Source organism: Oncorhynchus kisutch, linkage group LG5 (genome assembly GCF_002021735.2).
Source record: "Oncorhynchus kisutch isolate 150728-3 linkage group LG5, Okis_V2, whole genome shotgun sequence".
In the NCBI taxonomy this organism is placed as follows: domain Eukaryota; kingdom Metazoa; phylum Chordata; class Actinopteri; order Salmoniformes; family Salmonidae; genus Oncorhynchus; species Oncorhynchus kisutch.
The window spans coordinates 46,906,467-46,928,530 of record NC_034178.2 but is presented as its reverse complement, the minus strand read 5'-3'; the positions used below and the strand labels follow the sequence as shown (position 1 = coordinate 46,928,530).

General features: G+C 43.0%; 2 protein-coding genes across 2 annotated transcripts in view; both read right to left on the bottom strand.

Annotated features, from left to right (window-relative positions):
* Positions 1-2,713: 2,713 nt before the first annotated feature.
* On the bottom strand, positions 2,714-11,483 carry pa2g4a (proliferation-associated 2G4, a). Its single transcript, XM_020483483.2, has 12 exons — positions 11,103-11,483; positions 7,768-7,896; positions 7,253-7,358; positions 6,103-6,172; positions 5,859-6,015; positions 5,616-5,694; positions 5,142-5,220; positions 4,872-5,005; positions 4,598-4,692; positions 4,387-4,514; positions 4,103-4,156; positions 2,714-4,020 (listed from the first exon to the last, which is right to left on the bottom strand). The coding sequence occupies exons 1-12, from the start codon at positions 11,185-11,187 to the stop codon at positions 3,955-3,957; spliced, it is 1,182 nt and encodes a 393-aa protein (XP_020339072.1). The 5' UTR covers positions 11,188-11,483; the 3' UTR covers positions 2,714-3,954.
* A 735-nt stretch (positions 11,484-12,218) lies between these two features.
* LOC109891148 (receptor tyrosine-protein kinase erbB-3-like) overlaps positions 12,219-22,064 on the bottom strand; it is a 36,486-nt gene continuing 26,640 nt past the window's right edge. The window contains exons 21-28 of the mRNA XM_020483482.2: positions 21,854-22,003; positions 21,502-21,577; positions 21,220-21,366; positions 17,545-17,642; positions 17,155-17,316; positions 16,900-16,959; positions 14,387-14,663; positions 12,219-14,103 (exon numbers count right to left, since the gene is read on the bottom strand). Of these exons, the coding sequence (XP_020339071.1) occupies positions 13,214-14,103; positions 14,387-14,663; positions 16,900-16,959; positions 17,155-17,316; positions 17,545-17,642; positions 21,220-21,366; positions 21,502-21,577; positions 21,854-22,003 (1,860 nt within the window). The 3' untranslated portion in view covers positions 12,219-13,213. The remainder of the gene's footprint in view (positions 14,104-14,386; positions 14,664-16,899; positions 16,960-17,154; positions 17,317-17,544; positions 17,643-21,219; positions 21,367-21,501; positions 21,578-21,853; positions 22,004-22,064) is intronic.

Genomic DNA, 22,064 nt, shown 5'->3' with positions numbered 1-22,064 from the left:
TGCCTCGTTCTCATAAGGACCTTACTGTAGGGCTAACACACGTGGCTTGAAAGACAACCAATAAATCAACTAACAGGGAGCAATGTAGTTAGTAAACCAAAGATTTATTACGGTCTTTACAACAAATCAGCTGTGCTGGGCAGATGGTATATGGCCAGAATTAAAAACGACCAAAGATTTAATTCTCAGGTCTTCCTCGCCATTCTCTAGTAGTCAGCCAGCAGCCATTTGCAGAGTAGAAGACTGGGTAGCCAGGATCTGTCCATTACACCATTTGCTTCAGACTACCACGTTCAGCTCTTCACATCATGGACTGCAGTCTTCAGTCACCAGAGAGGGCTTGGAGATCACAGCTGTAGGGTATGGATGGGCCAGTCTACTTAGACCTCTGCCTCATCTTTCGCCTTTTACGCTTCAGCCTACAGACAAAGAGTGACAATGAGTGAACAGCACTACATTACATGCTAAACTACACAGCCATATCAGTTGAGATTGCAAAGTAACTGTAGGGACTTTAACAATGATTAAGTCTCCACCAGTACTCAATGACAAAAAGTGTACACCCAGAATTGAACTCAATGAGCCTGAAATTGTGCTAAGCATGATTCTCATAGTAAAACATCCAGCCAATCTTGCAGTGTATCAACTGCTCTGTATACACGGAGCACCATGCTTGGCTAATGACAACTTGTACAATTCATATCCAACATATGAATTAAGGCAAAGAATGATTCTTACCTGCGCATACGCTTCTTCCTCCACTGTAATAAAAAGTAACACTTGTCAAGTGAAAATCCACATTCAAAACAAGCCAAGTATTTTGTTAACATGCTGAGCATGATTTGAGATTATGCAAAACATGCAGTGAAGTTAAACATGGCACTAGAAATCACTAACATGTTGCATTACTGCAAGACATCAAAAGCAACATTGCTAGTACATTTCATGTGCCACTGGGCCGTTTTAACTTAATTTAACTACACAAAAGAAAAATAAACGCAACATGTAATGTGTTGGTCCCCACGTTTCATGAGCTGAAATGAGCCTAGAAATTTCAAACAAAAAGCTAATTTCTCTCATTTTGTGGACAAATGTTGACATTCGTTATTAGCATTTCCCCTTCGCCAAAATAATCCACTTGACAGCTGTGGCATAATCAAGCCTATTAAACATGTGGGCGGGCAAGTGCCATGGTCCAGCCATGTGAATGCCATAGATTTGGGCCCAATTTATTTTTGATTGAGCGACCAACTCCTTAAGATTTGTTGAAATTGTTGCGTTAACATTTTTGTTAGTAACGATCGATTCATATATAGCCATGGACGAGGCGAACCCTGCGATAAAGACCTACTAGTACACCAGTTAAGTTAAAAAATAAAGGATGCTAGAAAAAGGTTCGTCTGGCGGTAGCTAGCCACTGACGAGTAGTGACAATGAGCCAAACAAAAACCCGCCAATAAGTTGATATTCATCAATTTACCTTTGCTCTCATCTTGTGGAGATGTGTCTGCAACAAAATATATAACAAAGTTGTTAGATGCAATGGATGCCAACCATTTATTCCAGATTAGTTTGGATTCGTTTCGGGATAGCGTACTATAAGACTTACCACTAAAGCGAGGACACCAACTTGAAAGAGGATGTGACGAAGAAAGGGGAGGGGATTTATAGTGCCAACGCAAAACAAACGTCATATTAAATTGCCCCTTGCTCAGCTTAGTGCTCACTGGGAGATGTAGGCAGAAAGGGTTGAACATAAACTAATATTTTATGTTGGAATTATGCACCTGTGCACAGGTAGGTTTAGTTGGTCTACAACCGTGTAAGTCTATGGATTCAGTTTGTAATAGCAAGATGGGGCAGACTTAAGCCATAAGACGAACAAAATGGCCACATAGACTATCTGCATGGACCCTTCTATTTTATTTTGTAGTTTTGCACTGACTCTATGCACACTTTACTTTATGTAAATAGAGCCAAATATGTTGATACATTTATTTTATTTTTTTGATAAAAGTCACCTTGTCCAAAATATTTACATGGCTATCAAAACATCATGCCAGGGTAAGCCAACATGAAACAGCCCTTATTTTAAGGGTTTCTAAAATCCCCTGAGATAATGTTAAGGTGGAAAAACGATTGGAACAACTTCCATTTGACGCTAGATTTTATGGGTATTGTGACACCTCCACTATGGGGCTCTATTGTAATCATGGTATTGTCACTGACCTACCTATATCTTACTTATTACTTTGTGTACTTACTTTGATTTCTCATGTTTTTTTTCCTACTTGACTTTTTAATGTACTTTTCATAGTAATACTGATATTGATTACTGCATTGTTGGGAAAAAGCAAGCAAAAAATTACATTTTACTGTACTTGTGCACAACTTAAAAAATGTGAAACTTTCCATCCATGTAACTTTCCTTTAAAATATCATCAAGCAAATCAAACAAAGGTTTAAAAACTCTTGTGAGCAAGTTATTTTTCACCACACTAAAGATCTGCGGTCCTCCTTACAGATATATATAATCAGAATAACTCTGATCATAGTGAAACTGAAGGTCCAGGGACCCGTAGATAATGTAGGATTTTCATCTGTGCCCTATACAGTCCATGAGTTGTGCTCTGATGGTAAAATTGTGTTTCATAGATCAAAAGCATCAATAGAATAATAGTGGAAACTACTTTTTTTAAATAAAAAAAGGCACTGGTATTATAAAGTTTATTGAATGTTTTCTTCATTTTTCAAAAATAAAACAAAAACACAGGGGATCTGTATGTTGACTTACATGAACTGTGTGCATGTCTGAGCTGACCAAATTAGGCTACATGGGGAGGTTATTCTGATGGCTGGCTTAAAAAATACTTGTATGCAATTACATAAAAAAATGTGTGCATAGTTTCCACAGAAAAGTAAACTAACTATCTGTCACTAAAATCATTCTACTACAACTGTTGTCAATGTAGCTTTGCCAGATAATGATATATCTTATATCTTAACAGAATAATGGGTTTGCATAAAATATGATTTCATGCAGTTCTGATTGAAGACACTGTTTAAAAGCTCCACTAAAAAGTTTCACGTAAGATGGTTGATAAAAATTAGGTATCGTTGAAAATAAAAACCTATTTCTAAAATTGTTTGACTGAAAACAGCGCACTACTTCCTAAAAAAAAATCCCCTACCAGGAAAGAAGGGGCTGGCAGTAAACGTAGCAGGGTTCGTTCCCCATAACCTATTCAGGTGTTGGTGTGAGAATTCTGTTCTCGAAATTCTGTGCTCTAACCATTCAATTCTGTCATGTTTGAATAACTAACACTTGAACCAAATAGGATTCTAGGGCAAAACATTTGAGGGGCTAAGACGGTCTCCTTCATGTACAATGAAAATACTAAGTCAGTTTATCAGGGTTTGGAATTATTACAAAGTGTGACTGGCACCCCAACATTATTTTACAACAAATATCATCCAGTTTAAATTAAAACTAGCTTTATTTACTTTTTTTTTTAAATTTAGAAAGTTTATAAAAAACTTCACCTATAGATGGCAACCATCCTGAAGTCAGGAAGTTGCATCACCTAACGATAAGGTGTAAAAACACTGCTACAAAAGGTTATTTATCCATCATATTCCAAAAATGTGTTTCCCCAATCTAATATTCCAGTTAAGTATCAATGGCAAATATGTTGTTTACAACAATGTGTTACACAGGTGTGACCCTCATTCAGAATCAAATGAATGATGTGGGACACAAAATTGTATTTTCAACAGATTTGAGATCTATCAGATTTATTCAATGGGCCATATGCTAGAAAAGGGCATGTGGGTCAAAAAGAGCTAACAGTTGGGGAAGATTTAGATGAACTTTTTAAGTTTCCATTCTTTGGGGGGGGGGGGGGGGGGGGGGGGGGGGTGTATGTGTCAGGGTGTTGGAAGACAGGTAGCCATCTACTCTGCCGCCTTTTTGCTCTCCTCAGTTGGCTGTCCAGTAGCGGTTTCCACAGTCTTGGAGGCCTAGGAGAGAGGAAGGAGGGCACAGATAAGAATGGAGAGAGCGAAGAGTGTATCGACTTAATTAGTTTTTCATATCAAATACCTTCTTTTTCTTCTTCTTCTGTGTTTTGCGACTAGCTGAGCTCTGCAGTAGAGTCTGGGGGAGAGAGATGGATTTTGTTGTCAATCATGAGACTTCTTCAATGGAAGCCACAACAGAGCTGGCAAGTGTGGAAATATCACAGTCAAAACCTCAGACGCCAACTCACAGTTATCTAGTTCAGGCTCTGAGATGCAAATCCCTGTTCATGGATAGTTATTCATGTAATATGAGCAGTGAAGAGCCTTTCAGGTTGCCTGGGGCTCTGGGCTGGGAGCCTTACTTACCCTAAGCTCTGCGTCCTGCACTTCGTGCTCTGACTTGTAGAGCTCTGGCTCAAAGGGTCCGCTGGTGATTCTATGGGGGCCGTTGGCCATCAGCAGCACTGTGAACTTAAACTGGGCCACAAACTCTCCTGAGAGACAGAGTGAGAGATGAGACCGGTAAATCCAAACAGAAGAGCACAGAGGATAGGAAAAGACAGATGCAGAGACTCACCCTCCTTCTCGTTGAGCACACTGAAAGGCTGAAGCAGTTCGTGTTTGGCACACTCGACCACGCCCAGGCGGGCTTTAGCCTCATCCTCAAACGCCCTGAGAGGAGAGCAACAGGACAGACCCGTTAGCTGAGGAGGTTTCCAACAGACATTCAAAGCACCTGACTCAGCATCAGAGATGGTTGATGAAAAAAATGTAAATAAGAGTACGGTCTTGATATGGGGTTGGTTATAACATCTCTGACACTCCTAATGTGCTTCCATGTGGTATCCTACCTGAGAGTGAAGGGCATGGCGTCGAAGCGTCGCTCCACCTCACTGAAGAACATGCGGGAGGTCTTCATCTTCAGCCCGTACTGCTTACTGGGGTCCCTCTTGTAAATGGTGGTCCTCTGGCCTCCATCCCTGGCCTGGGTATAAGAGCATAGAAACATTGGACAGTCACATTTAGACAGGTAAGAAATGTAAAGGAAAAAGATTAGGCGCTTCTTAGGACAGTTAATTGGGGCAGTGAACAAAAAAAATTAGCATCTCCTTCTCTTTTACCTTCCCTTCACCAGTGCTGATCAGGACATCCACAGCGTAGACCTCATGCACCTCAAACTCCGCCTTCTCATGGTCCTTCCTGCAGAAGGGCATCAACAGTAGCCAATCAGAGCAACTCACGCAACTCAAAGCTTTCAGTTATCATTCAGTCTTAGTGTCCCCCTGTCTGTCTTTGTGGTATTGCACTTTGTCAAAGCACTATTCTCTGGGGTGACAGGAATTATTACAAAGTGTGACTGGGTGGCAGGTAGCCTAGTGGTTAGAGCATTGGACTAGTAAAAAGTAACTGAAAGGTTGCAAGATCGAATCCCCGAGCTGACAAAGTAAAAATCTGTCGTTCTGCCCCTGAACAAAGCAGTTAACCCACTGTTCCCCGGCAGGCCGTCATTGCAAATAAGAATTTGTTCTTAACTGACTTGCCTAGTTAAATAAAAGGTACATTAAAAGTGTTCAAGTACTCAGACATTAATGTACCTTTGCTGGTCTGTGGGGTTCTGAATGATGGTTTTCTCTCCATCGATGATGTGCTGCTTCAGCTGATGAGATAACATACCTTAAACAGAAAGGCACCAAAAAACAACATTGCAACGTTTTTCTCCCTACATTTGACTGTTGTCACACAACAGTAAACTTCATACGTTAAAGGTCAGATAAAACTGTTGATTCACTATCTTAGACCCATGAACCAGAGTCAACTTAACTAGTGAAGGCACTCACCCTCAATGGCCGTGCATTTGAATGACTGAGCAATCTTGTTCCATGCCTCCGTCACCTTTGAGTTTTGGTTGCCAGGCTTGACAAGGCGTAGGGCTGCCTCCGCGCACATGTGAGCTGCATTGATCACATCAGCTTTCTTCCCTGTCACTGGAGCCTCCTACATATACAGGGCAGAGGTGGGAACTTCAAGCCTGTTGCGATGAGGGATCAAAAACCAAGTCATAAGGCCATACAAGGTACATACCTTAGTAGCTCCCACAACAAAACTATGAGCTACATTAGAGATGAAGCCGTCAACATGGACACCAAGATCACTGCAGAAATAAAGGGGGCAGAGATGGAAAGGGGAGATGAAAATGTGATAAGTCATGAGGAAAATAGAAGTGCATCAGACATTTAGAATTATTTCTGCCAGGGGTGTGAATACTTATGTAAATGAGATATTTCTGTATTTCATTTTCAATAAATTTGGAAACATTTCTATAAACATGTCATTATGGGGTATTCTGTGTAGATAGGTGAGAAAAAAATCTATTTAATCAATTTTGTATTCAGGCTGTAACACAAACTGTGGAATAAGTCAAGGAGTATGAATACATTTTGAAGGCACTGTATGTAATTGTGTAAAAGGACTAGGTGAGATTATTATTTCAATGTTGTGTTCCCAAAGATCATATGGGAAAGAAGTCAACATAAAAATACAAGGTCAGACAAATACGAAAGAATCGAATGTGTGTGATTATATTACGGTGAGTGAGGATATGCTGAGGGTAAGTTTGGTTACTGGTTTGTTCATGTTCACCTACAACAATACTGCAGGTGGCTCAATGTATCTCAAAGACAGCAACACTAGCAATTTCATTGTCATGGTAGAAGGACACACCCAAGATTTTGTTTTAGTAATGAAAAAGGTTACTTTTCAGATTCTAAGAATGGCACAGCCATACAATACCACAGCATAAGCTGGCATTTAACCATTAGTTGGGTCTTAAACACATTACACTCACAATATTCCTAACAGTGACATTATTATATATTGACACAAAACAGGAAAGGTAGGGTCAGATGAAGACAAAAGTGGGCAATTCAACAACTAAGATGAAGAGGCTTGTTTAACTACGCAATGGCCAAAGTGACAATTGAACACCAATGCCAGATGAACAAGACATGTAATCCAATCATTACTTAGAATTTGCCACATGACAGATAGACATACGGCACACATAGACATACAGCACACATAGACATACAGAGAGACGAGACCTAACAGAAAATACAAGCCAACAGCCAAGCATCAGATGCATGAGAACACAGCACACAAGATGACAGACGAGAGGGGTACTGGAGACACACAGAGTGATGGGGGCCACGTTACTGCAGATGGAGGTTCCTACATTTTGACCAGGTCCCCATCTTTAAGTGTGTAGTCAGGGTCACTCTTCAGGGGAGAGAAGTGGCAAACACAGTTATTGACTGAGACGCTGGTAGGGAAGGCAATGCCTGGAAAAGGAAAGAGAGAACCACCAAATCTTTCATTTAAAATAATCTGTAGTGTTTGTGAGAGAGACCTGACTGATGTCAAATTACATCCCTATTCTTGCCCCATATCACTCTTCATAGTTCTGTCATCTCACTGGCATATTCAATGACCCATCCCACGTTCAGGCTCATTGTGAATGTGTGGCATGGACACATGCAGACTCCTGCCACAGGCTGAACTGATAAGGTGATGTTTCTAATTTGGAGACAGTATGACAACACATTAACCACATCATGAGAACAACCACTGCTTTGAACCACCTGCCCTACATAAACAGCTATGGGAGACAGTTTTATCAGTACAGTAAATAGCCCCATTCCTCTTGCACTTCTCACCCATCCTTATCTCCCCTCTATCCCAGCCCCTCACCTTTCTTTAAATCCTTCTCCTTCCTGAAGACCTTGCCAGTCTCGACCATGATGTGAGCATCTCCCTTCTCACACAGGTTGACGACAGACACCCCTGACTTGGCCGCCTCAATCACCACACGCAGGGCCTCTGGATAACAGAAGAGAGGGCGGTCAGGGGAATAGGAGGTGGAGCGGTATCAGACAGATGAGGTCAAAAAGATTAGTGTAGAAGTGAGACCAAAGATGTCATTATTACATTCAATCACACCATATGCGTTCTCTATGAATAAGACTACCCATTATGGTTGTATTGTGTCATGATGAATCAGCAGCCATTTAACAAGTTTCATTGTCAGGTTACTTTTATTTTATTTTATTACTTCACCTTTATTTAACCAGGTAGGCTAGTTGAGAACAAGTTCTCATTTACAACTGCGACCTGGCCAAGATAAAGCATAGCAGTGTGAACAGACAACAACAGAGTTACACATGGAGTAAACAATTAACAAGTCAATAACACAGTAGAGAGAGAAAAAAAAAAAAGTCTATATACATTGTGTGCAAAAGGCATGAGGAGGTAGGCGAATAATTACAATTTAGCAGATTAACACGAGTGATAAATGATCAGATGGTCATGTGCAGGTAGAAATACTGGTGCGCAAAAGAGCAGAAAAGTAAATAAATAAAAACAGTATGGGGATGAGGTAGGTAAATTGGGTGGGCTATTTACCGATGGACTATGTACAACTGCAGCGATCGGTTAGCTGCTCAGATAGCAGATGTTTAAAGTTGGTGAGGGAGATAAAAGTCTCCAACTTCAACGATTTTTGCAATTTGTTCCAGTCACAGGCAGCAGAGAACTGGAAGGAAATGCAGCCAAATGAGGTGTTGGCTTTAGGGATGATCAGTGAGATACACCTGCTGGAGCGCGTGCTACGGGTGGGTGTTGCCATCGTGACCAGTGAACTGAGATAAGGCGGAGCTTTACCTAGCATGGACTTGTAGATGACCTGGAGCCAGTGGGTCTGGCGACGAGTATGTAGCGAGGGCCAGCCGACTAAAGCATACAGGTCGCAGTGGTGGGTGGTATAAGGTGCTTTAGTAACAAAGCGGATGGCACTGTGATAAACTGCATCCAGTTTGCTGAGTAGAGTATTGGAAGCCATTTTGTAGATGACATCGCCGAAGTCGAGGATCGGTAGGATAGTCAGTTTTACTAGGATAAGTTTGGCGGCGTGAGTGAAGGAGGCTTTGTTGCGAAATAGAAAGCCGATTCTAGATTTCATTTTGGATTGAAGATGTTTGATATGAGTCTGGAAGGAGAGTTTACAGTCTAGCCAGACACCTAGGTACTTATAGATGTCCACAAATTCTAGGTCGGAACCATCAAGGGTGGTGATGCTAGTCGGGCGTGCGGGTGCAGGCAGCGAACGGTTGAAAAGCATGCATTTAGTTTTACTAGCGTTTAAGAGCAGTTATGAGTCATAATCTAGGGACTGAGGCCAGTCTCTGAAGTCCATAGCTGGAAACCAGACAAACATCCAGTGCCAAACATTCAGAAAGTATTCTTACCTCTTGACCTTTTCCACATTTTATTGTGTGAGAGCCTGACTTAAAAAAATATATAGAAAAATTGAGATTGTAGGCCAGCGACACACACACACACACAATACCCCATAAAGTCAAAGTGGAATTATGTTTTTAGAAATTTGTACAAATTAATTACAAATTAAAACCTCAAATGTCTTCAGTCAATTACTCAACCCCTTTGTTATGGGAAGCCTAAATAAGTTCAGAAGAAAAACATGTTTAACAAGTCACATAAGGTGCACACGCATTGTGTGTAGTCTTAAACATGATTTTTGAATAACTACCTCATCTCTGTACTTCACACATACAGCACCTATTAATATATATTTTTTAAAATTAAATGTTTATATGTAACCTTTAACTAGGCAAGTCCGTTAAGAACAAATTCTTATTTACAATGACGGCCTACACCGTCATAGGTTAGTATTGTGGAGTAACTACAATGTTGTTGATCCATCCTCAGTTGTTTTCTCCGATCACACTAACGGTTTTAAAAATCACCAATGGCCTCATGGTGAAATCCCTGAGTGGTTTCCTTCCTCTCCGGCAATGGAGTTAGGAAGGACTCCCTGTATCTTTACAATGACTGGGTGTATTGATACACCATCGGATGCGTAATTAATAACTTCACCATGCTCAATGCAGTGTCCCTGTTTTTTTTGTGATTGAATGTGTGCTTGAAATTCACGACTCAAATTTTTCTTTACGACAGTGAGTCCATGCAACATATGACTTGTTAAGCAAATAGTTACTCCTGAAATATTCAATACTTAGGCTTACCATAACAAAGGGGTAGAATAATTATTGACTCAAAACATTTGTTTTTATTACGTTTGTAAAAGTCTCTAAAAACAAAATTCCACTGACATTGTGAGGTATTGTGTGTAGATTTGTCAATTTAATATTTTTGAAATTCAGGCTGGAACACCAAAATGTGGAGAAAAAAAAATCTACGGGTGTGAATACTTTCTGAAGGCACTAGCCAACAGTATATCCGTTAGACCTAAATTTCAATTCACTTGAAACAAGTAGCTAACGTTAAAGAGCTACCTACCCACACAGCTGGCTAACTATCAAACTCTGTTGTTCCAATTAATCTGTTAGTCAGGCACCATCATATAGCTACAATTTGTGTGGTTGACATGGAAACATAAATGCAGTTATCCCCAAACTGTGAACTAGCTAGCTAGCTAGCTATGACTTCTAGAGTAGCTAGCCAACTAGCTACATCTAGATAACTAACAAATAAGGTGGTTGGTTAGCTAGCTTGCTTGCTAAACTCGACAGCTAGCTGTCTGATGTGACTAACTGTTAAATCATCTACAGCCTACGTTGTTGACAAAATAACCGCGTTAACATTGTTCACGTGAAGTCAGCTGGCTAGCACCAAGTTACTAGACAACTAGGACTGGGCCCCATTTCCATTCCACACGTTTCTAAATCTGCGACTAGCATGTCAAAGCACATGGCTGTTGGACTGTGCCTTCTTAGTCATTGATTGGGCTTGTTCGACAGTACATGCGACTGCCAACTGGCTGATCTCCAACATCACCTTGAATCATAAATAACGATTCATTATTATTTGTAGATCCGTCAGTCACAATTCACCCATGATACATTCACTGTTTTGACGCTCTCGAACAAGGCCATTGGTATGTGCCTACCTGTTATGGTGACTACACTGTCACTACGGGCTGTGTGTACGAAACGAATGGCATGCAGAGTAGGTCACCTCATTTCAAGTCATTCCGATCGGACACTTACGGTTGGCGATGTCACCTCCCATTTTGTACTTGGTGACAACCAAGTCCTCCGCGATGGTCTGTTCTTGTTCTTCGTTGTCAGACATCTTGACAACGTCTCTCTTTACAACACTTTCCCGATATGTCAAGCTCCAAGACCAACACACATCCAAAGCTCCACTCCGCTGCTAAAGCCCAGCACCCTCATTCCAGATTCTCCTCCCACCTCCTTCCTACGTAAGAACAAAAAACGTCCCAACAACCATGCCGCCAAAATGAGAAGTGAAGCTTCATGGTTTAGATTGTAGTTTTTCAATCCCCTTCAAGTTACTATACCTATACACGTATCACCACAGAATACACTACATTTCACACATTAATCTAAATCCACAACATGGGTTGCGTCACAGGTCATCTTTTTTTGTATTGCCACTGTGACAGAGCACCACCTTTGCTGCAAGTATAACATGCCAAGAAAGGTTCTAATCACTACTGACTCAAGAAGTAAATATTGTGCAAAATGTGGGTGACACATCATCATCCTAATCATCACATTCTCCGGTGACTCTGGAGCAGTCTAAGCTCTGGAGAAGAGTCCTTAAGATACAGACGGAAAATGATTCAGTGGTTATCATCAATCCAGACAACAGTGATCACTCAGACTCACTGAGCACGATATACGGAGAGAAACCCCATAACAACAGGGGGCCTTACTGCCTTTGTCAAGACAAGTTGTTACTTTATAATGTGATAAAATACAAATACCACATGATCATCTGCTTTGAATTAAGTTTGTGTTAATCATGGAAATGGGAATTTCAGCACTGTGCCATTTCTTTTGATGCCCAAGGGGAGAGGAACATTTATGAGTGTCTTACAAGTAGACTAAACATTTGAAAACATTCTGATTTATTCGATATTCGAATATAGTAAAAACTGATTTGGTTTCTGAAAAGATAAATGAATGAAGAAGCACTGAACTGGAGAGCTAGGACAAAATTACAGTAGGTGCATGCACACTTCCCAGCTGAGGAAACGGTCAGCCTGAGGCATGGATTTCAGTACCAGAGTGCATGCTGCACTTTTAAGCATGGATGTTGTTTCTGGTGTTGAGTTCTAGTAATCTGCTCAAACCAACTGACATGGAACGTGCCCCTTTATTTCTCACTTACCCCAATAAATGGGACTGTCAGAAGAAACAGCAAGACCAGCACAATAGAAATGAATTAAAGATCTAGTATCAACAAACTGAATGAGAATTATGTCCCCCTGATAAATAACAATAATGTACATTCTTCAAAAAAAATTTTTTTTTAAAAAAGCTTTAAAAAATATCACTAAAAGGTAACATTAACATATTACAAACATGAAAATACAAGTGAAAAAGGAGATTGTACAAATACATTTTTTGTTCTTATAAGTAAACACAAATGCAAAGCTTGTAATCTGGCCATTTCATTTAGTGCCTCCCTCACTCACAGTGCATTCCACTTGTAATACAGAAAGAAAACATCCCAAAGCTTATGTTATTATGGATAAAAACATGATCAATGTAAACCTGTAACAGACACATTAAAGATACAAACATAGAGATTCTGGGTTCGAGTCCAGACTCTGGCCTTTCCCGGGAGACCCATGGGGCGGCACACAAATTGGCCCAGCGTCATCCGGGTTAGGGGAGGGTTTGGTCGGCAGGGATGTCCTTGTCCCATCGCGCACTAGCAACTCCTGTGGAGGGCCAGGTGCAGTGCAGTGCATGTTGACACGGTCGACAGGTGCACAGTGTTTCCTCCGACACATTGGTGAGTCTGGCTTCCTGGTTAAGTGGGCATTGTGTCAAGAAGCAGTGCGACTTGGTTGGGTTGTGTTTCGGTGGACGCACGGCTCTCGACCTTCGCCTCTCCCGAGTCCGTACGGGAGTTGCAGCGATGAGACAAGACTGTAACTACCAATTCGATACCACGAAATTGGGGAGAATACATGGTAAAAAAAAAACATAAAATAAAATATATCTCATATTTTTAATATTGGATGGCTTTCTCCCCTCCCCTGATCCTTCATTGATTTCAATTGGCATGGAAGAGCTACAGAGGCGTCTATCCTCTTCAGCGCCAGTGAGGGAGGTCCACTTCCCTACGTGTTCACAGCGTTAAGCTTCAGGAACAACCTGCTCTGCCAGTAGTCTGGATTGTCAAAGGAGCAATCTCCGCCACTAGGCTCCCCTACCCCTGCACGCACTTTTACAAATGCCCCCATCCCTGTGTGCTGACCCCCCATGCCTCCCACTGCGCCTTCACCTTCTCTCTGCACATTCTCGTACTCCACAGGGTCCCCAGCTCCAGGGGCGGCCAGGGAATCCATGTCCTCGTACTCATCCACCTCTCCCTCTCCTCCTCCTTGCATCCTCAGACCCTCCCTGCCTCGCAGATCCTGCCGCAGCTTGGGCTGCCTGTTAGTGTATTGATAGTCGTCCTCTTCTACGTATTCTACTACGTATTCGTCATCCTCCTCTTCCTTAACCTCTCTCTCGCCTTTCATCCGCTGTTTAGGCGTAGCTCCAGGGTGAGGCACATCTCGTGTTGGGGGATCGTTTGGTCTTTCACTGGCTTCTGGTCCAACACTTCGAATGTCCATGTACTTGTATTCCATATCACCGGAGCCCTGTTGCTCTGTGTTGTCTGAATCAGAGTTGAGAGCTGGGAATTCATAGTCCTGGTGTTCTTCATTCTTGGTTTGTCCTCCCCTGTTCTCCCCAGCTGATGTCCTGTACCCCATGCACTTTGAGTACTCTGTGTCCGGCACAGAAGAGCATTGCCTCTTGTTCATCTTCAGCCGATGTGGGCCATCTTTGGAATGTCCAGGTTGCTGCCTGGGGGAGAGATACATAATGGACGCCTGTTTGTTCATGTACTCATATTCCTCACAGGCACTGTCATGGTCCTCCGAGGGTCCTGATGGGTATGAGGAGACCTTGGACGTCTTCCAGTGAGGAAGGTTGACCTGGGAGCTAAACAGTAGGGTCTCTGTGGAGAAGGGTGACAAGAGAAAAAGGAGTGAGTAAGGTGATCCAGAGATCTGAAATGATCTGAGTACTCTTGCAATTAATACTGACATTCATATACTCAGAGTTATAACAATGCCATGCAACCATCCCCAAACATGTCATGCAAAACCATATACACTTTTTATATGGCTTAATGAACATTCATAAATGCAATATGTTCAACAGACAGAAACTCAAAGATAGATGTTTCTATGCATATTGTGTGGTATGTTGGTTTGCGTCATCTATCTCTGGTATATCACCTCTCTCTGGGCTGTCACCCAGTCCGGGGAGCATGTATCCGCTCTGGTCCTTCTCCCCCTCTGTGTCAGGGGAGGGGGTCTCAGACGGCCCCCCTGACATGCTGTCCCTCTGGGACATGTAGGCACTGTCCTCCCGATGCCGCTTTCTCCTCATGCTGCCAGCCAATAAAAAGTATTCACTCATCTCCAGCTCCACCACAGTGCCCCGCCCTTCAGAACTCTCTGACATGGTGCGGGTGGAATTGAGGCGAGAGCGGGACGCTGACGGCCACACCATCTATACAGGGGAAAAGGGGATATAATGCATAATGAGTGATCAATCCTATAGGATTGATATAGGGTGGAAGACGTGTTAGCATGTTCATGTTTTCATGTACACTCCTGTTCAAAAGTTTGGGGTCAATTAGAAATGTTCTTGTTTTTGGAAAGAAAAGCAATTTTTTTGTCCATGAACCTTTTTGGGATAGGGGGCAGCATTTTCACTTTTGGATGAATAGCGTGCCCAGAGTGAACTGCCTCCTACTCTGTCCCAGATGCTAATATATGCATATTATTATTAGTATTGGATGGAAAACACTCAAAACTGTTTGAATGATGTCTGTGAGTATAACAGAACTCATATGGCATGCAAAAACCTGAGACAAATCCAACCAGGAAGTGGGACATCTGAGGTTTGTAGTTTTTCAAAACTTGGCCAACCGAATACACATTGAGATATGGATGAGGTTGCACTTCCTAGGGCTTCCACTAGATGTCAACCGTCTTTAGAAACTGGTTTGAAGATTCTACTATAAAGGAGGGGCTCATGAGACCTCTTTGAGTCAGTGGTCTGGCAGAGAGCCTTGGGCTCATGACGCGTGCTCCCGACAGAATTACCTCTCGTTCCAGTGCTTTTTCTGAAGACAAAGGAATTCTCCGGTTGGAACATTATTGATGTTAAAAACATCCTAACGATTGATTCAATACAGTCCTTTAGAAACATGTCAAACGATGTAACGGAACCTTTCGAGTTTTTGTCTGGATGAAGTGCCTGCGCCTCATGAAGATGGATTACTGGTCTGAACCCGCTAACAACAAGTGGCTATTTGGCCATAAATGATGGAAGAAATCAGTAATTTATTGTCGAACTGGGATTCCTGGGAGTGCCTTCTGATGAAGATAATCAAAGGTAAGTGAATACTTATGGTGTTGTTTCTAACTTTGTTGATTCCAAAATGGCGGATATTCCTCTGGCTGTTATGGGTTCTGAGCGCCGTTCTCTGATTATGCATTTTCCGTAAAGTTTTTTTGAAATCTGACACAGTGGTTGCATTAAGGAGATGTCTATCTTTAATTCTGTGAATAACACTAGTATCTTTTATCAATGTTTATTATGAGTATTTCTGAAAAATCACCAGATGTTTTGGAATCAAAGCATTACTGCACGTAAGGCACCAATGTAAACTGAGATTTTTGGATATAAATATGCACATTATCGAACAAAACATACATGTATTGTGTAACATGATGTCCTATGAGTGTCATCTGATGAAGATCATCAAAGGTTAGTGATTCATTTTATCTATATTTCGGCTTTTTGTGACTCCGTTGGCAGAACCCCTGCCCTAGAAAGGTTAACTAGTAAATAAATAATAACACCAGAGTAGGCAGAGTTGCAAAGAAAAAGCCATGTCTCAGACTGGCCAATAAAAAAAAGATTAAGATGGGCGAAAGAACACAGACACTGGACAGAGGAACTCTGCCTAGAAGGCCAGCATCCCGGAGTCGCCTCTTCACTGTTGACATTGAGACTGGTGTTTTGCGGGTACTATTTAATGAAGCTGCCAGTTAAGGACTTGTGAGGTGTCTGTTTCTCAAACTAGACACTCTAATGTACTCTTGCTCAGTTGTGCACCAGGGCCTCCCACTCCTCTTTCTGTTCTGGTTAGAGCCAGTTGCGCTGTTCTGTGAAGGAAGCAGTACACAGCGTTGTACGAGATCTTCAGTTTCTTGGCAATTTCTCACATGGAATAGCCGTCATTTCAGAACAAGAATAGACTGATGAGTTTCAGAAGAAAGTTCTTTGTTTCTGGCCATTTTGAGCCTGCAATCGAACCCACAAATGATAATGCTCCAGAAACTCAACTAGCCTAAAGACGGACATTTTTATTGTTTCTTTAATCAGAACAACAGTTTTCAGCTGTGCTAACATAATTGCAAAGAGTTTTCTAATGAACAATTAGCCTTTTAAAATTATAATCTTGGATTAGCTAACACAACGTGCCATTGGAACACAGGAGTGATGGTTGCTGATAATGGGCCTCTGTACACCTATGTAGATATTCCATAAAAAAATCTGCCGTTTCCAGCTACAATAGTCATTTACAACATTAACAATGTCTACACTGTATTTCTGAACAATTTGATGTTATTTTAATGTCCAAAAACAAGGACATTTCTAAGTGATCCCAAACTTATGAACGGTAGTGTATCTTTGTATGCAAAATGGTCATGGTTCATCTCCAGTGACTGACCTGAGGGTTATCCAGTCCTGGGGTCATAGGCAGGTATCCAGCCTGACTGCTGTGAACACCCTAAGGGGAATACAGAAATGGGACAACACAGGATGGGGATTAGAGGAAAACAGGGTACCCAAAAGGTGGTTCGATCTACCCATGTTACATTGATACGGGCCAGGGGTTTTCCTAGATAGGTCACATGATCCGGAAAAACGTGTGGCTCCTTGTATAGTGTATGAATATGGAGAGATGCCTCATATGAGCCCTCACCCTGTGACTGTCCATTCCTGAAAGTCTCGAGAGACTCCTGGCCTGTGACCGGTAGAGAGGGGGCGTGCCGTCCTCATCCTGGTCCTCCTGCCCCGCCTCCATGTCATCCAGCTTTGTGCTTCGTTGGTGAGATACATCTGAGGGAGAGTCTGACGGGCTTCCCTGGTGGAATGCAACTTCAGTCATCATAATCAACTTCTCCAACAACATCATTATTATCCTCATGAGCTGACATTTGGTTTGGATGAACAAGAGTGTGACTGTCAAGTAAACGGCACAGTCTTTGGACTGTAATGACTGGTATTTGGGAGTTGAAAAGCACATTCTTAGCATATAGATTTGTAGGGCTACTAGTAACTGATTTATCCCAAATATGGCATTCTGTCTTACCTTGATCACAAGGTACCTCGGCGGGTCCCTGGCCATTCTGGTAAACTCATTGGCCAGTTCCTTGAAGGTGGGACGGACATTCTCGTCAATCATCCAGCCTGTAAATTATAATAATGCCACGTGAGTCCCATTGAAAATAAAGTGCCAGTTGTTTGTGCATTCTTTATCAACTATACTTCAGATCAAAACTAATTATTTCAATGTAATACATCCAGTGTACTCTTGGGACATGTGGGTGAGGACATGTGCAGCACAGTTCTGGACATATTGTAGCCTGTTTAGGTTCTTGGCAGATGCGCCAACAAAAAGGGTGTTAGAATAGTCCAGACGGGATGAAATAAAGGCAGGTAGGAGTTGCTCAGCTGCAGGTTGTGATCGCATAAGTCTTAACCTGGCAATGTTCCCGTAAATGGACATATTAAACTTTGGTCATACTCTTGATGTGGGCATCAAACGAGAACTGACTGTCAAATATCACACCCAGGTTGTCAACCTGACTGGAGGGGAGGACCTTGACACCATCAATATTGAGGCTGTAGCTGCTGATGTTGTTGATGATAGTGCGAGTGCCGATCAGGACGACCTCTGTCTTTTTGCAGTTTAACTGCAGGTGACCAGCTGACCAGGAGTGCAGGGGGCATTGGAAGTAGGGTTGCTGAATTTAAAAAATATATTAATAAAAAAACATATATTTTAGTGTGCCCTGCGTGCACAACCCATGTGGAATTCCAGGTCTCTGGCAGTGTTTCGAATTGCCGATCTGCGGTCATGAACACCGAGTTAATCTCAGCCTATGCTGCCCTTCAGTCCCTTGACTTTTTGGCCCTAACGGAGACCTTGATCACCCCAGGGAACACTGCTACTACAGCTGCTCTTTATTTTTCTCTCATAGTCCGAGAGCATCTGGTCATCACGGTGGTGTCACGGGTCTACTAATTTCTCCTAAGTGGAGATTTTCCCTCTCCTCATTTGAATTCCATAATGTCACTGTCACTTGTCCACTCAAGCTTAACATTATTGTAATCCATTGCCCACCAGGTGCCCTTGGAAAGTTCCTCAATGAGCTTGACACGTTGATAAGCTCATTTCCGGATGATGGCTCGCCGCTCTTCGTACTTGGCGACTTCAACCTCCCAACGTCTGCCTTTGATTAATTTCTTTCCAACTCTGTTTTCATCTCTCTTTCCTCCAACCCTAACCACAGCCCCTACCCAGATGGTCATGCGCCGTCGCAATCTTCACTCTCTCTCCAACTACACTCTCTTCTGCTATCCTATAATCTCTCCATTCTGCTAAATCCTTCTCCCTCCTGTCTCCTGATTGTGCCTCTTCATCCCTACTCTCCTCCCTTTCCGCATCCTATGACTCACGCTGTCCCATTTCCTCCCGGCTGGCTCTGCCTTCATCTCCTCTTCCGTGGCTGAGTGACTCATTGCGAGCTTACAGGACAGGGCTGCGGGCAGCTGAGCGAAAATGGAGGAAACTAAACTAATCCTTTCAATCCCTCCTCTCTACCTTCTCTTCCTCTGTATTCGCTGCTAAAGCCACTTTCTGCCACTCTACATTTCAAGATTCTGCGTCTAACCCTAGGAAACTCTTTTCAACCTTCTTCTTCCTGCTTAATCCACTACCCCCTCCCCCTCCCTCCTATCTCTCTGCAGACGACTTTGTGAACCACTCTGAGAAAAAGGTTGACGACATCAACTAATCATTCACTCAGCCTATTGAGTCAACTGATCTTACTCACTAAGAACTACCCTACAAGGTGATGTGGAGAGGATCTGTGTCTGCACCATGTAGTCTCCCTAAAGGTGTCCCCCAGAGCTCGGTTATAGGCCCTCTCCTCTTCTCTCTATACACCAAGTCACTCGGCTCCATCATATCCTCACATGGTGTCTCCTATCCTTGCTATGAAGATGACACTCAACTTACTTTCTCCTTCCCCCCTTCTGACACCCAGTTGGTGACACGCATCTCTGCGTGCCTGGCAGATATCTCAACTTGGATGTCGGCCCACACAGGCTCAATCTCAACAAGATGGAACTGCTCATCCTCCCGAGGAAGGTCTCCCCGCTCAAAGACCTTTCCATCAAGGTCAAGGTTGACAACTCCACAGTGTCGCCATCACAGTGCAAAGAACCTTGGCGTGACCCTGGACAACCCCCTGTCATTCTCTGCAAACATCCAAGCATTGACCTGCCCCTGTAGGTTCATGCTCTACAACATCCATAGAGTACGACCCTACCTCACACAGGAAGCGCCGCAGGTCCTAATCCAGGCACTTGTCCTCTCCTGTCTAGACTACTGAAACTCACTGTTGTCTAGGCTCCCTGCATGTGCCATCAAACCCCTGCAGAACACTGCAGCCTGCCTGGTTTTCAACCTTGCCAAGTTCTCTCATATCACCCCACTCCTACACACACTCCACTGGCTTGCAGTTGAAGCTCACATCCACTACAAGACCATGGTACTTGCCTACGGAATAGCAAGAGGAACTGCCCCTTCCTATCTTTAGGCTATGCTCAAACCCTACACCCCAACCTGAGCACTCCATTATGCCACCTCAGGTCTCTTGGGAAGCTCCGGCTCCAAGCTCCTCTCTGTCCTGGCACCCCAATGGTGGAACCAGCTTCCCCCTGAAGCTAGGACAAGAGTCCCTGCCCATCTTCCAAAAACATCTGAAACCCTACCTCTTTAAACAGTATCTTAAATAATCGTCCTCCTCACCTCAAACCCCCCCCCCCCAAAAAAATAATACATAAAAATGAAATAAACTTAACCAGCACTAGCACTTGAGGCACCCCCCTATCGGACTACAATTGTGTGTGACCTACTAGGACCAATGGCTACAAACTTGTAGCGATCAGTGAGATAGGACCTGAACAAGTTCAGGACAGTGTCTGACAGACCATGGGGCTTCCCCATGCAGTTTAGCAGGATGGTGTGGCTGACCGTGCTGAGTGCTGCACCGAGGTCCAGCAGTATGAGGATGCTGGCAGCCCCAGAGTCAGCATTCATGAGGAGGTCATTAGTGACCATTATCATGGCAGTCTCAGTGTTGTGTCTACCCAACTGGAAGGGCTCAAGTAGGTTGTGAGTGGCCAGATGGTTTTGGAGTGGGCCAGAAACAGCTTACTCAGGAAGGGCAGGTTGGAAATAGGTCTGTAGTTCTGTAGGTTGTCAGGGTCAGATCCAAGCTTTTTAAGTACTGTTGTGACTGTGGCCAGTTTGAGCTAAGGGACACATCCAGTGATAATAAACTTGTTGATAATTTCAGTGAAGAAAGGCTCCAGAGCAGGTAAGCAGGTCGTCACAAGGGAGGTGGTAATAGGGTCAAGTGAGCAAGTGGTAGGCTTCATTGTCCTAACCAGCTTGACTACATCAGCTGTAGTGACTGTGGTGAAGGTGGAGAATCTTGACTCAGTAGCTCAACTACTGGGGCTGGAGAGGGCAGGATGGTGTTATTCATGTTTTAAATTTAGCTTTGGAAGAAGCACAGGTATTGATTGCACCTTTCTGGGGAGGCTGAGGTAGAAAAATTGTTCACAGGTTGGAGGAGCTTGCTCACAGTAGATAACAGCACCTGGGAGTTACCACTGTTTCTTCAGCAGAGTGGCTAGAGGGATAACTAGGCATATTGGTATTGAGGGTGAAGGAGAGAGGGTGGTCACTCACACTTGACCATGACCATGTAGACATCTATGGTGCAGATGGGTGGCTGGGAAAGACGCTCGCCCTTCTCCAGAAGGTCTGGCACTTCTTGTGGACGCATCGCCGAGTAGGGCTCCGCCCCATATGACATCATCTCCCACACTGTCACTCCTGCAAGACAGAGAAATATAATAGACACTGTAAAATTATGGTAATTCAACATACACACAAGTACTTTGAACTTACTTACCGTTGATATAAAAGTCTATAAAAGCACATGAAACCCACACACAAACAGTGACTCACCATAGCTCCAGACATCACTTTGATGTGTGTATCTGCGGAACAAGATGCTCTCCAGAGCCATCCATTTAATGGCCGTCTGTGGGAAGAGAGACAAGACAGGGAACTATGTCACCATGAATTACATCGAGTTCAAAGCCTGTGTCCATTGGAAAAAAACATATATTAGTTAGTGTTCATGGCAGCAATACAAAACACGTATAGAAACAGGGCATTTATCTAGTCAACATCTCACTTAAGACATGACAGCAGATGCTTTTTAGCCAATTTTGAGCAAAAGATAAATAATAGGCTGAGACATTATCCATGTCTAGTTTTTCCATGTGACCTAACGAGGACATCAACACACTTTCACCTCATTGTAGAAGTACTTTTTGTCATCGGGGTAGAGCAGGTCTGTGATGCCGTAGTCAGAGATCTGGACCATGTAGTCACTCTTCAGGAGCACGTTACGGGCTGCCAGGTTTCTGTGGACCATCATGTGTTCCTGCAGATAGTACATACCCTGACAGGGGAGAGCACACACACCTCGGTCACATACACCTTTATCACATACACTTCTGTCA